Below are 13,940 nucleotides of genomic sequence, written 5' to 3' on the forward strand. Positions count from 1 at the left end.
CCAATACAAATTTATTGCATACCGAGAAATTTTCCCCTTCACGAAATGGAAATGGAAAAATATCCCGATACAGTATTAACAGTAAACCTACCAAAGAAGTGACGACTTAAGACGTACTCGTGCTAGTTCAAAGAAATAACAATGCCAAAAAAACGAATTGATGAAAAAAAATAAAAAATAAAATACAATATTTATACAACCTTTATCAATAAGTTCTTGAACAGACTCGCCGTCGTGGTATAGCCCTTACGAAGCGAAGCACGTAAGTTGTATTTAGTATTTCATAACATTTATTTCATTTTCGAAGGTTTTCCAAATGACAGTTAGATTGTGTCGTAAGAACATTGAACCGGAATCCGTACATAAAACAAGCTGAACTTTTGCGCAAATTTTTTGTTCAGGCCGAAGTAGGAATGCTTAAAATTGGTTCTGTGGAGAAATTCCAAGGAGAGGTATAACCTTCGTATAATTATACTAATGTTGGAATTAATGCTAGTGTTGCTTTCACTTGGTTCTTTTTAGGAACACGATATAATATTATAATATAATATAATATTAATCTCAACAGTGAGATCAAGCAAGGAGCATATACCTAACGATGTGCACCAATATACAAATTATTGAGAATATATACGCTTACTCCTTAAAGGCACCATAGATTATACAAATACATGCAAAATTATTGAAAAATGTAAACATATGTGTGGACGCTTATTCATTCTCAGTTGTTTGGAATTTTTACAACCGTTTTTCGTTTTTTTGTTTTGGAAGATTTTATGAATATAATTTAAAAACAAAACTTGTTGTTTCTTGAAGTACTAAAGGAGAGGCTGTAGAGTTCTTTTATTTTCTTTTTTTTTTTTATTTTGTTTTTTGTTTTTTTTTTTTTGGTTAATAATATTTATCAAATTATTAGTAATATATTTCCTTTGTTTTTTGTTTTTTGAAGTTACTTGTTATAAAAGTAAAATAACTTATTCAGCGGTTGCTCTTGTTGTTGCTATTGCAATGTTCCAATTTTACTTTTATTTCTCTGTTTGTTTCTTGTTTTTTTTTCTTCATGTACATTGCTGTAATAGATTAGCGCTCATAGTATTGCCATATTAGAAAACAATTGTTTTGACTCATATGTTCAAAGATGGTTAAAGTCCATATAAAAAGAATTTTAAGTGTAGAAAAACAAAATAAATAAAAATTGTTTTTAGAAGTTTATAAAACGTGCCGCCATCATGAATTTTGACGATATAATTTACGTTTTGTGCTTGCTGTCTTGCGTTGGTGCTGGAAAGTACGTGAAAAAGATTGAGGGTGAAAGTCAAAGGAAATTGATATGTACATTATTTGGACTTGTCGTTGCTTTCTTTGTTTCCGGTTGGCATATTCTGCACTGCATTATTTCTGCCTTTCTAGGAGCGCTGGCTGTAGTTTATGTGCATCCCAGGTTAGATTCGTTAAATTATCTTTATTTGTCTTAATTGTGTTCACATATTTTTTAGCAAAACGCATTTGATCACGTTTGTAATTATGTTTGCTTACCTAGCCTTTTTCCGTTTGGCGCATGTCTTCGGCTTCACTAATCCTCCTGGCCCTACGAATATGATACAAATGGTCTTGACTTTAAAGGTAAGTGTAAAATATGTGAAGTATGCAAAAATATCCTATTATTGCTAAACTGTTCTTAAGGTTTCTGGTGTGGCATTTGAGAAGGCATCCTCTTGGAAAAAGTTAAAACAGCGTGAACAAGAACTTAGCGGAAACAAACCCGCAGAGAAAGAACTTGTGGAAATTTCCGACTATGACGTAGAATTGCAATCAATTGACATAATCGGAATTTTTCAATACAGTTTCAATTATATTGGCGTACTCACAGGTAAATTACATTAGTTTTAAAAAAACCTTGTTTTTATAAGACTCTTCCTTGTTTTCTCTCGTGTTTAGGTCCTTATTATCGCTATCGTACTTATCGCGATTATTTTGAAACACCGTTTAAAGATTACGCGCCTTGCGTTGAAACCACTGTAGAGAATCTCAAATTTGCTGCCATATACTCCGTGATATATGCGACGGTTGATTATATATGGCCATTAAGTGTAAGTCCTGGTCGATTTCAAGTAATATATGTGACTTTTAATTTATTTTCTAACGCTAGTATGCACTTTCACCGGAGTTCTACGAACGTTCATTCATTTACCGTTTTTGGTATATCTGGCCTGCTTTTCTTATATTTCGGATGCGCATATATGCTGGCTTATGTTTAAGCGAATGCGTTTGCAATATGGCCGGATTTGGCGCTTACCCTGAAGAATCTGACGCTACAAATGGAGAAGGTCCCCGCAAGCAATATTTACATTTAAAACGTGATGCCGATAAACGCTCGTATAATTTCAATACAATCGTTAATATACGTGTAAAGGAGGTAGAAAAGTGCTTCACCTTGCGCGAAGGGATGAAACATTGGAATGTATGTGTACAATACTGGTTAGCAGTGAACATATATAGACAGTTTCCTAGTAAAAAATATAGGTAGGTGAAGGGAGAATCTCAAGGTTTTTACTATCATATACAAAACTAATTTTTTTTTGCAGGACGGCCGTCACATTACTTTGCTCGGCATATTGGCATGGTTTTCGGCCTGGTCACTATTTTTGCCTATTAGGCGCCGCATCTTACGTAACTGTCGAAGATATATGGCAAAAATTGGTAGCCAAAGAAGCTACCGGACTTAAACGACTTATAATTGATTACATGTTTTGGTTTGCAAAGTCTTGTATTGGTTACAATTATCTGGGCACTGCTTTTGTGTTGGTGTCGTTCTCGAACATTTGGAACTTCTATAGCTCCATATACCACGTCGGTTACATCGCGTGGTTTTTGATGCTGGCATCAGGTGTGGTATTAACCAAACGAAAAACCACAATAAGCGTAAAGAACAAATAAACTGAAATTTCGCAACAAGTAAAGTCCAAGGAAAAAAAAAAAACCATGATAAATTTAAGAGAAAATCGTAAATTCCAACTGTAAGCAAAAGACCGTTCTTCCCAACAGTTTTAAGGGACAATTAATTATGCATAAATTATGTGATCTTTAAATGGCACATAAGTTTGTGGCTCCTAGATGGTTTCCAAAGAATTTATGGTTATTGCAACTTTTTTTTTTTATGAAAGCAATAATTTCAATTCAAGTTCAAAAGTGCTTAAGTAAGTTTGCAAAAAGAAATCAAATCATATGTTTGGGAAATGTTTGTCTTTTGTGTCATATGTGCGTGTGCACTGCGTATTATTGTTACGCATACATAGAGTCGCCATCGTATTGTGTGATAGAACGCACTCTTCTCTTACTTAATCTCGTAGTTACATATTATGATCATGAAGCGTCAAGATGCAATTACCAAAGTACACGATATGTGGCCTCAAACCGATTATAGCTTTTAACAACTTCCAGTCGCAGGTATTGTAAGTAAAATATTACTATTAAGATAGTTAAGAGAAAAATGTCAAAGCAATTTTCAAACAAGCGCAAAGATTTGCTTTGGTACACATTTAGAAAATAAAATATGCTTATGCAGGGTAACATTCCAGGCATTTGGTCACATGTAGTGTTTAAACGATATGAAACTGCTTAAGAACTGTCCAGAAAAAATATTCATGATTTTAAACACATTTCTAATTAAATAAAGAGTATCTGTCAAATTTTTGTTGCACAAAATCATTATTTTATTATAAGTTCAGCAAACAACAGCCGTCAGATATCTTATCAAATAGATTACCCACATAGATTATCCACATCGCTTCCATCCTTTAGTAACTGCAACTAAATTGTTGGCAAGCTGGCATTTCCAAACTAGATTCAATATTTCGTTTTTGGTAGCGTTACTGAAAGTGTTGGCCCATTTTAATTTGAAAAAAAATTAAATTAAACTATTTATTAACGCTGTTATTCGAAAGTGAAAGACCGAGAATATAAAATAATAAACTTTTGCCAAACTAATAGCAATAATTCCCAACAATTTTAGGAATGACTCGATATACGATCGGTGTTCGATTCTTTGATTTGCGAAAGAACGGTAAGATTTTCTCAGTAAGAGATCGTACAATGTTTATGATGGACAGGGTTCAACTTTATCCCCCACTTACACGTCCAATTCTTTTGAAATCGCCACTACCGTGCTCCATCACGACGCTCATATCGCCCTATTGTTAGGAGCAAGCAATAGGGTCTCATAGAAATGGAAAATGTCAATTAATGTAAAATATGTAGCGAAATATGGTCGTCGGCCAAGTCCTCCCACTGCATACACTACACCACTTCGCTTCATGTAACGACTTTTGAAAATTAGGCGTCATATGGTCGATATATGGTCGAAAAAGTGGTGCGACCAGAACCACATTTGAAAGCATTTGTCCTTGGACGAAAACACGTCCGTGTCGTCCGAATTTCATCAAAATATCTGAAAAATTTACCGCCTGTAAGCTAAACATCAGAGTACATAGATAGACAATAGACGGACAGACAAACAGACAAGGTCAGCTCGCACAAACCTAATAGGTCTTACAAGAGGTGTAGGACATAAAGACTTTTAAAATGAAATCAGCCAAAAAAGGCGCCTTTCTATTAACAAAAAATACTTCAATCGACTAATCGAAAAAATCATAGGTACTTGCCTGCGGAAAGTCGTTTTAAAGATAACTTCGCACGGAAAGAATGAAAATCGTACCAATCACTGCTTGGACGGTCTTAAAAAATCGTCTGCCGAAAAAAACCCACTTAATGTTTCACGTGCCTTTACGCTGCCGTACGTTTATATTCGAAGGATCAATTTTTTACACTTTTAAAATTTTTCCACGCCCACAGTTGTCTTTTTATATCATTCTTGACTATTTAACGGATCATTTAATTCAAACAAAAAAAAAATTAGATAAGTGTTCTGACAAATATACAGTGACCTTAAGCTCTAAGAGCATCTGGTATTAATTTAAATGAATGCGTTAATTAGAAAAAACCCATTCAAGTTATCTTCACTTGTCGATTTTAGCGAAAATGTAAAATATAATTTTTTCCTTTTTTCTTGATTCAGCTCATGAGCAGTCAGTCCAACGTTGATAAGTTTAGAAACCTGATTTTGACTAAAATAAACTCTGAAAATCGTCAAGAATGGCATGAACTGTTTATTAGGCAGGGCTGGGTTAACGCATCGATTGGCAATTAAAATCCATTTAAAGACTTAGTTGATCACGGGGTTTTTTCGGGATTGGCAACGTAAGCCGTCGCAACTCTCAAAGTCAGTCTGGAGGTGATCTCAATCGTCAGATTGACACGCCCACAATTAATCCTCTTTTTCTTCTACCAAAAATTCATCCAAACATGATTTCGCTTTTATATATTTGTAGACGCACTTCGAAAAATTATTTCTTATCTCAATAAATAAGTGTTCATAAAATAAATGCAATTCTTATACGCCGTCAAGCCGTGCTTCGTCCATCTGATAGGAAAAGTGGAGGAAAAAATCATATGCTATTATTATAATGTGTGCAGATTGAAAGCAATGTTTTTATTTTTATTACCTGCGACTAAGGAAAGGCGTTTTTGAACGTTTTGTGTTGTGTTGTAAGCTCCACAGTAACAACATTTTAAACCAATAAAGTGAAATTTGGCCTTTGAAGTCTTTGAGAGATGGAAAGTCATGTTTTTAAAATGTTAGATAGTTTGTGGGCTTCTCTACGCACCTTGTGGCAATCATTGCAGAATATGTGAAATCTTTCTTTTTCATATTTCTCCGGCGTTGGTATTAACTTTGCTTGAATATCTAAATATTCCCACAGGGTTGTCATATCGATTAGCGACATTTGACACACGGGGCAAGTGTAATGGCCGAATTCGAGCAATTGATCGAAGCATGTTCCATGCAGCAAATGACCACAGTAGGGTATATGGCACGGTATACGTGAAGTATGTATGTCACCCAAACATACGGGGCAATGAGATCGCGATATGTTTTCAATACACTGGAAATACAAATGGAAAGCGATCAGTAAAGGCTTTGATCACTGCTTAAACAAAAAGTGTACTCTGCGTTTTGACCCAATAGGGTAATATGCGTATGCCTGGAAAGTCGACGTAGACGCGTTAATGGACGTATAAATTCGTGATAAAAAGTATCGAAACAATGAATTTTTCAATATTACGACAGGATTCGTAATCCTGTAGTTGTCCACGGTTTGATTTAATTCGCGTGAACACCGATTAGCCTAACAGGCCGATAAACATTCTAAACATATTGAAAGAAGTTCGACGCTTTTTCTTTATTCGTTTGTGTTTGCGATGCTTTCTAGCTGGAAATAAGTCGTTGAAAGCATGCACTAAAATCATGGGTTTTCACGAGCCCACTTTCACTCGGGAAGAAGAAGGTGTAACTGATTTTACGTAAAGATACTACCGTGCTCTTACCCTATGTCCTTGAGTCTTCATTTGCATGGGTAAGCACATATTGCAGACTTTGCAATGAAAGAAATTTTCTCTTCCTCCAATACGGCAGATGCCACATTCAGCGCAATGATATTGTTGTTTGTCCAAGTCATCGAACAAGTTGCAAATCAAACACGTGTACTGGAAAAATAGGAAGAAACGGAGGCTATTCAGATATCATTATTTATTAGCTTAGATAAGCGGATCTGGATTTGCTTAAAGCTGCCGCATTTACCTTTCCGAATAGGGTCCCACAATTTTGACAACGTTCTTGGACTTTTTGTCGCGCATTGCACTCAGCGCAGATCAGTTCCGTTAGGGTCTTGCGATCGAAATGATGAGATTCGTTTTCATCGTGGCAGAAACGACATTTGTAAAATTTTTTACAGCAAGGCGTCTGGAAATATCAGATTCCATATTTGAATTAGTTCGAGTTTCGGAGAGAAAAAGCCCAATGTTGACAGTAAAAGTTTGATTAGAAATTAAATTGGTCGCCACTAGTTGTTTCACTTCTTTTAATTGGTCCACAAGTTCCGATCTCTTTATTTACTTGGTTAATCGCGTAGATAAAATTGATCGAACTATATTGAATCTTCTTGCTTTTTGCTACTTTAAGCGTATTTGTGAACGAACAATCATTTGAGTCAGTAATTTTCTTAAACTTCAACCTAAGGAAATGGAACTAAGACTATCAATTATCATCTTGTTTGGAAACTAGACTACACTACTACTTTAATTTAGACTTTTATAGAGCTATAAAGCGCTGTCCTCTACAAGTTTGGTGATTGAGTGTTGAAAGGTTTGTATTTTTTTTAATGTATACGCAGGAGCATTGCACGATGTAGAGTAAGATTTTTGGATCTAACAATAGATTTGTAAACGTTCCTAGGTGGGAGTCCGGTGTGAATGTTAGTCAGAAGTTTGATGACATTTGAGCCTGTGTTGCAATTTTCGAGGCTGTCCCTGTGATGCTCATGAGTGATTAAACTTGAGTTGATTATTCTGCCCAAAAATTTAAAAGAGGAAGACTGACTGATTTTTATACCATTGATTGTAATGTAAAAAAAATTTTTGGGACCGTTAGCAAAGCGGATGACTTTTGATCTTTCCTGGTTGAAAGTTAGATTTAAGTCTGCACAATGTCTGTGAAAAAGATTGGCTTTAATGTCGAGGTTACGGACTGCTTCTACTAATGATTTTCCGGCAGAGATGATGAGAAAATCGTCAGCATATTGAAATGAATGGGTAGTATTGTCCTGTAATCCATGTAAGCCGGCTGTGTATAGATTGAAAAGAACTGGGCTGAGACAGCTAACTTGAGGTAAACCTCCACAAACTTCGACTGTATATGAATCTGATCCGGATATTTTTTTAAAGCCTTTAAAGAATAAGCGCATAAACTATGGTGCCTTTAGAGAATAAGCGTATATGTTTGTTTACATTTTTCAATAATTTTGGTGTTCGCGCGCCCTTCTTTAATAATACTTGTCAATAAAAGTAGCCGAAAGAGCATGGAGGAGTATGCGTAAGTCACTATCAACATACTTTAACAACCAAGCCAACACTAGTGCTAACTTTATCGCAAGACGATTTTGATATAACGCGTGAAAATCGAGCTGTGAAACCCATAGTAACTTCGGTTAGTGCCATTCAACAACCTATCAAGCCAAACGGTATTGTCGTACTCAACGAAAGTATAGTAAAATCCGGCAACGGTTTTCAATTGCATGCTTGTATGGTGTGCCAAATGAAATTTTTTAGCGTGGAATCCTTAAAACAACATTACACACAAACCCACGGTACTCCAATGGTAAGTGTGGCAAGCATCAATTTGGAGAAAAATCAAGACAATACCTGCAAAACTGAAACTGATATCAAGTCTGCAGACCAGCAAATTTAAATAGTGAAACACCACGACGTTTTACAACCACCTGAATCAATTTTGAGTAATTGTGATCCCGCTCCTACCAAGCAGCAAAAGACAATTTTGATAAGTAATAAATGTCAAATGCCGAGAAGAACACGTTCTTTGCATTATAATTTAAACGCAATGGCTCTGCATTATCAACAGTTGAGAAGGTTCAGCAAAAAGTTGCAAAATAAATGTCAAAATCTGGAACAAAATGTTGAGCAATTGCAATCACAGCCGACTATAAAATCGCTCAAAAACTTTCCCAAAATCAGAAACACAGTAAATGCTTCTTTACGATCAATTCAATGCTGCCAAGCGAAGACTCTCAATAAGAAGCAATACCAGTATGAGTTTCTTAAATTTGAATGTTTGGTGTGTTCGAAGAACTTTAGTAATGGGAACAGTTTACGTCAGCACAAAATAACCCATACTGAAAAGCGGAAACATACCTGCGGACCATGTCATCGAGCATTTAAATCGCGTAATGGATTGCTGCAGCATTTGACAGGGTTCCATTTGCAAGTGAAACCCTTTACGTGACATGCAGCGGTGTAAACATTCTTTACTGAAAGTAACCCAAAATCAAGACGGCAGTAATAACAATAACATAGCCATCCATTATGGTACGATGAGATAAATGCTCTTTTTTTATATATAAGATTATATATTATATAAAAGCACTTGTACGAATATATGCGAAGAATTAACACAAAATGTTCAAAAATGTGCGAAAATCGAACGCCAGGTCTCTAAGAATTGAATAAAACTAGTCAGGAGACGTTCAAGGAGAGATAAATGCTCCATCAGCGCTGTTAGTTAGCCGCGATTCGACTACTTGATCTTCGGTCATTTATATGGGCGAAGACTCTGCTAAAGGAAGAAAACGTTTACATTTGATTTATTAAATTTTGGCACTTTAGAAGGGCGAGTGCTGTAAGTGTACCGTATTATTCATATTGCAAAATTCGATTCTAAAATCGATTCTTAAAATTAAGGTAGTATGATCGGTGATTTATCTTTTCTTCTCTCCTAAAGTTGATCAAAAATTTAAATAATCGATAATCGGTCGTGTGTTGAAGTATTTGAATTTCTGTTCATTTTTAAAAAGTTAAATATTCTATGCAAAAGCGTATATACGTGCGTTATGGTATACATATAATTTTATATGTACGAAAACATGTACCAAACATAGTCGTTTTTTTCACATTAAGGAATTTTAAATTTTGTGTTCGCTAAATGCTTCAATAAATTTGCCCTACACTTGGAATTATGATCAATGCAGAGCAATGCCAATGCCTTTATTCGATTATTTCAGCAAAAGTAAAATATGTTATAAAATATTTGTACTAAATGAAATAGTAGTTCCATTGCTATATCCATTACCAAAGGATGAGAGATATATTAAACTTGTCAGAATTTATACAACACTCAGAGGTAAGCTTCAGAGACTCATTGGCATATATAGATATACTTTTGATTAACATCAAATTCCGAATTGATTTAAGCATGTCGGTATGCCCGCCTGTCAATCTGTTCGTCTCGCAGTCCTCGAAATATGTCTTGTAAACATTCTTCTGGCCGCAAAATCGGTTTCAAATTAAGCAGAAATAGTGGAAGTTCTTGCGCGCGCGGTTGGGATAGAAAACAAGCCAAATAGATCGAAGGAATAGGCTTATATAGTAACACGTAAATTGAGAGCATGTCTATTTTCCAAAGGAAAAACAAATTTGACCGTTATTCATACCATTATTCATAAGCTGCGAAGGATGAACCTATAAAAATCTGAATATACGCGGTGTTGGCAATGCTACGCTACCTGCACGAAACCAGAACAAAATTGGTTATGCTTACCCGATATTATAGTGGCCCATAATTTTATTTTCTTGTCAAAACGTTTATAACGCCCAGAAGTACGCTTCAAAGACCCCATAAAGGATGTTCACTCTTGACCAGCATCAAATCCATCCGTCCATCTGTCCGTCTGTCTAACTATGACTGATCTGTGGTAAAAGTTCTTTTTTTCGCAAAAATAATGATGTCGCTTTTAAATTTGGCGAAAGAGCTTAAAAATAGCCGAAACATCTAGACATGCAGCAAAAATTGAGAAAACTTTCACTTTGCATGTCTTCTACCCATTACCTCTAAGCTACATTAGACATCTGATAAAAATTTCTACTTTTATTTTATAAAAATGGGAAAAGTCAACCAGATTCATCCGATATTATAGAGTATCACAATTTAGCATTTACCTTGTTTAAATATAAAAGATTCGCTCAAGGCCGAACATAATTTTGTTACCAGTTCATATTCACAACTCTGTAGTCACGCAAGAAGGAATACCCTTGCACGGCGCCGTCTAACTTTAATTATAAAATGAAAAAAAAAAATGGATATTTTGTTGCTTATAAAGGGGACAGATTCGAAAGGTAGACCTACTATGTGGTCTGAATTTAGCAATGCCACCTTATATATACAGGCATGTATTTATATATATTTGACCAATTTTCATCAGAGTCAACTTTGTTACTTATTGTTTGTAAAAAATTTTGAAATGACAGCAAATTAAAGGAAATTCAGATCACCTGAACACAATTATTCGGTACGAGAAAATGCTACTTTTAGATGAAATATGGTAATGAACAAATTTTTGTGTGTGGAGTACTGGTAAGAACTGGTTACACCCGTCTTTGGGGTAAAATATCCCACTGCACCAAATTGAACCAAAGCAATTTGAAATTTGCGATCTCTAGATTGAGCGAAAAATGTAGTGGTCCCAGGAACATATGCATACAAACTTAATATGCTCTTCTATCGTAGGTGGTGTAAGGTGTAACAATTCGAATCATTCGATACATTATAATTAACACCTTTTCATCATGAACGTTAATCTAGAAAATAATCTTCAATTAGCATCTATCTATTAATATCATTACAATTAGATATTTTCTTTTAAACAAATCAACAAACGTGCATGAAAGCATTTTCGACTTGAGTCCATAGTTTAGTACCCTTCTGCTGGGCTTTCGGGAGAAAAATCGTGAAAATTTACTGATTAAGACTTTTAAAACACATTAGTCGCACCTTAGAAGTAGCTGGACGGCATACGGTTGAGACGAAGAAGGAGTGTTTACAAAAATCCCAGACAATCGCGGATGAGAAAGGAAAGCAAAACCGTTACGTCTTCTTAAAAGCACCTTAAAACTATATCCAAACTTCTTGCTTTTCAAGAATAAGAACAACTACTCTACCATAAGAGTGTGTGTGTGTGTGTGTGTGTGTGAGGGAGAGGGAGAGAGATGGAGAGAGAAGGAGAGAAGGGGTCACAATGGTACTCCTGAAAACGTTGCCCTCACTCTATTATTTCGTTTTTTTTTTGTTTTGTTTTTCAACTATAGTTTACGCTCATTACCTGATAAACATTTTCAACAGGCGCTTAATTTGCATTGCGAGCAATTAACGAAAAATTAATGCTCACGTTCGTAGTACTGTTTCATTGCTTTTTATTTATTCGTTTTCTTCTTTTTTCAAATTTGTCGCAATCGATTGGTTTGTTATAACAGTCATATTAAGAAAGAAAACGTGTGAAAGCGTTGAGTTTTTATTTCAATTTATTGCTGTTGTCTTCTTTTTATTTATGCAATTATTTTTATGTCATTTGCGAAAATATTTTTACACGTTTAAGCTCAATGTTATTAAAAAAAATTGTTTACAGTTATTATGAAAGATGAATGACAATCTTTTTTATGACACATACAACATCGATCAATCTATCATCGAATATATTTTACTTAACTGATACTCAATTTACGAGATATAATGTTGTTAAAAGATAAATATCCATAGAAAGCTAGGGCCGATAGCGTATGAGTGTTTGCTCGATATCGAACGCAGACCACTGACAATTTCAGCTCGAAAGCAACTTCATGTCCAAAAGGGAGATAAGGTAAATTAATGGACACGGAAAGGTTACTTAATCTCAAAAATTTCAAAACGTTGAAAAAAATAATCAAATCATAATAAAATAATATATGTATATGTATAATAAAATTATTTTCGATGCTTTTACCTATTGGCGCCGTAAAACTTGCATAGAAAGAATTGAATATGAAATGAACGAGAAAACTCGTGTGAACTTCAGCACCTATTCGATCGATATATAGACAGGCAGAGGAAACAGACGAACTCCACAACTGCATGATGACAACAGTCAAGAAAATGCTTGCCATGGAGGGACGGTCGTTGGAAATATCAGAAGAAGAACACATAGTGAACAAGGCAAAACACCAAATGGACGAAGAGAGACACACCATAGATACAGAAGGTATCAATGTCAAGTCAGCTATCAAGGAAAAAGAATTTGACAATTCAAGTAAAAGATGATATAATCAATTTGCTAAACTTTGCTTGACCCGATGATATCCAATTTTTTCAATAATTTCTTCCTCAAATTTCATATTTCATTTCCCTTTCTCGCTATTCTTTGCATTGTTTTGTTATAGCACAACACACGTGGTATCATAAACATTCCGTTGTAAATAAAATGAACGGAAAGGCAAACTCGATCCTATCATCGTGGTCGAACAGCGCCTAATATCTCCCATGAAGCTCAATACTTGATCTTCCAGAGAAGAATGTGCATCTTTAAGCTAAGTACAATATAAGTAACTAGAGTAAAATTCCTTAATAACAATCTCTTATAAGAAGCTTACGACTGGTTTCATTTTTGCACCGCAAAAAGTGGTCGCTAGGGTTGAACGAATGAAAACAAGAACACAGGAATCGATTTGTAACAATCGACGTCGAATAACCTCGACATTCATTCCTTCGTTTGGGTTTATGGCGGTCGAAATCGCGTCAACTTTCGACTCGGTGCGTCAAGTAGAGAGTTTAAAGCAACTCGACACGACAACGTATATTATTTTTGTCCGTGTCGAGTGAAACTTCATCCGACGATGAAAATGTTGTCGCAGAATTAATGCATGCAAAGGCGATCTCATCCTAGTAATGACGGAAATGTAAATTCTCTTAAGGTAATAATTAACTTTTCAAATATTGTTGGGAAACATTAAAATGGGGATTGAAGGACTATTGAAGCATATCTATAAAGTGGTGCGAAGAAGTGTTCAGTTGTGGCACTTTAATTGTTACATACATAAATTGAGAATAATTTACTTGGATTATTGTTTGCTTTATTTATTTATTTTCTTTTTCTTCTTATTTGCATTTATATTTTTGTTCACACGGTAATGATATTATAAATGCAACGCAGTTTTTATCTCGCGTGAAAAACTGATTCGACGACAGCAATCCATAACTTCGCACACAACAAAAGTGCCAAGAACAGATGATCGAGTCAAGTGCGCATTCGATATTGCTCGGCCCGAGTTTTGCAAGCCAAGCTTACCGTTATTCTGTTAGCATAATCATACCTTATACCATTTTTACCCTAACTGCTTCACAACAACTATTTACTCAATCAAAAATTTTATACGACAATCGGGTTATCTACGTTAACGCGATTTGCTGCAGATGGTTTATGAAGTTTCTGTGCTCGCTCGTTCTGTTT

At 35.2% G+C, this 13,940-nt stretch overlaps 2 protein-coding genes across 3 annotated transcripts in view; one reads left to right on the top strand and one right to left on the bottom strand.

Moving 5' to 3' along the window:
* Window positions 1-1,105: 1,105 nt before the first annotated feature.
* Window positions 1,106-2,980, top strand: LOC119640515 (lysophospholipid acyltransferase 7). The gene is made up of 6 exons (XM_038038603.1): window positions 1,106-1,441; window positions 1,497-1,623; window positions 1,684-1,870; window positions 1,939-2,090; window positions 2,150-2,523; window positions 2,586-2,980. The coding sequence occupies exons 1-6, from the start codon at window positions 1,230-1,232 to the stop codon at window positions 2,935-2,937; spliced, it is 1,404 nt and encodes a 467-aa protein (XP_037894531.1). The 5' UTR covers window positions 1,106-1,229; the 3' UTR covers window positions 2,938-2,980.
* Window positions 2,981-5,392: 2,412 nt separating this feature from the next.
* LOC119640516 (RING finger and CHY zinc finger domain-containing protein 1) overlaps window positions 5,393-13,940 on the bottom strand; it is a 10,635-nt gene continuing 2,087 nt past the window's right edge. Inside the window, exons 2-6 of one of the 2 annotated variants that reach the window (XM_038038604.1) lie at window positions 6,698-6,859; window positions 6,445-6,603; window positions 5,724-6,002; window positions 5,562-5,661; window positions 5,393-5,511 (exon numbers count right to left, since the gene is read on the bottom strand). In XM_038038604.1, coding sequence (XP_037894532.1) covers window positions 5,450-5,511; window positions 5,562-5,661; window positions 5,724-6,002; window positions 6,445-6,603; window positions 6,698-6,859 — 762 coding nt within the window. In that variant the 3' untranslated portion in view covers window positions 5,393-5,449. The remainder of the gene's footprint in view (window positions 5,512-5,561; window positions 5,662-5,723; window positions 6,003-6,444; window positions 6,604-6,697; window positions 6,860-13,940) is intronic. The other variant, XM_038038606.1, reaches the window with a different exon arrangement.

The sequence above is a fragment of the Glossina fuscipes genome, unplaced genomic scaffold (genome assembly GCF_014805625.2).
Source record: "Glossina fuscipes isolate IAEA_lab_2018 unplaced genomic scaffold, Yale_Gfus_2 121, whole genome shotgun sequence".
Classification (NCBI taxonomy): Eukaryota; Metazoa; Arthropoda; class Insecta; order Diptera; family Glossinidae; genus Glossina; species Glossina fuscipes.

What these genes read in the sequence shown, in the direction of transcription:
- LOC119640515 (XM_038038603.1), top strand. Translation starts at nt 1,230, where the DNA reads ATGAATTTTGACGATATAATTTACGTTTTGTGCTTGCTGTCTTGCGTT. An exon ending in AAATGGTCTTGACTTTAAAG is followed by an intron (nt 1,624 to 1,683) that starts GTAAGTGTAAAA and finishes ACTGTTCTTAAG; the next exon opens with GTTTCTGGTGTGGCATTTGA. An exon ending in TTTCCTAGTAAAAAATATAG is followed by an intron (nt 2,524 to 2,585) that starts GTAGGTGAAGGG and finishes TTTTTTTTGCAG; the next exon opens with GACGGCCGTCACATTACTTT.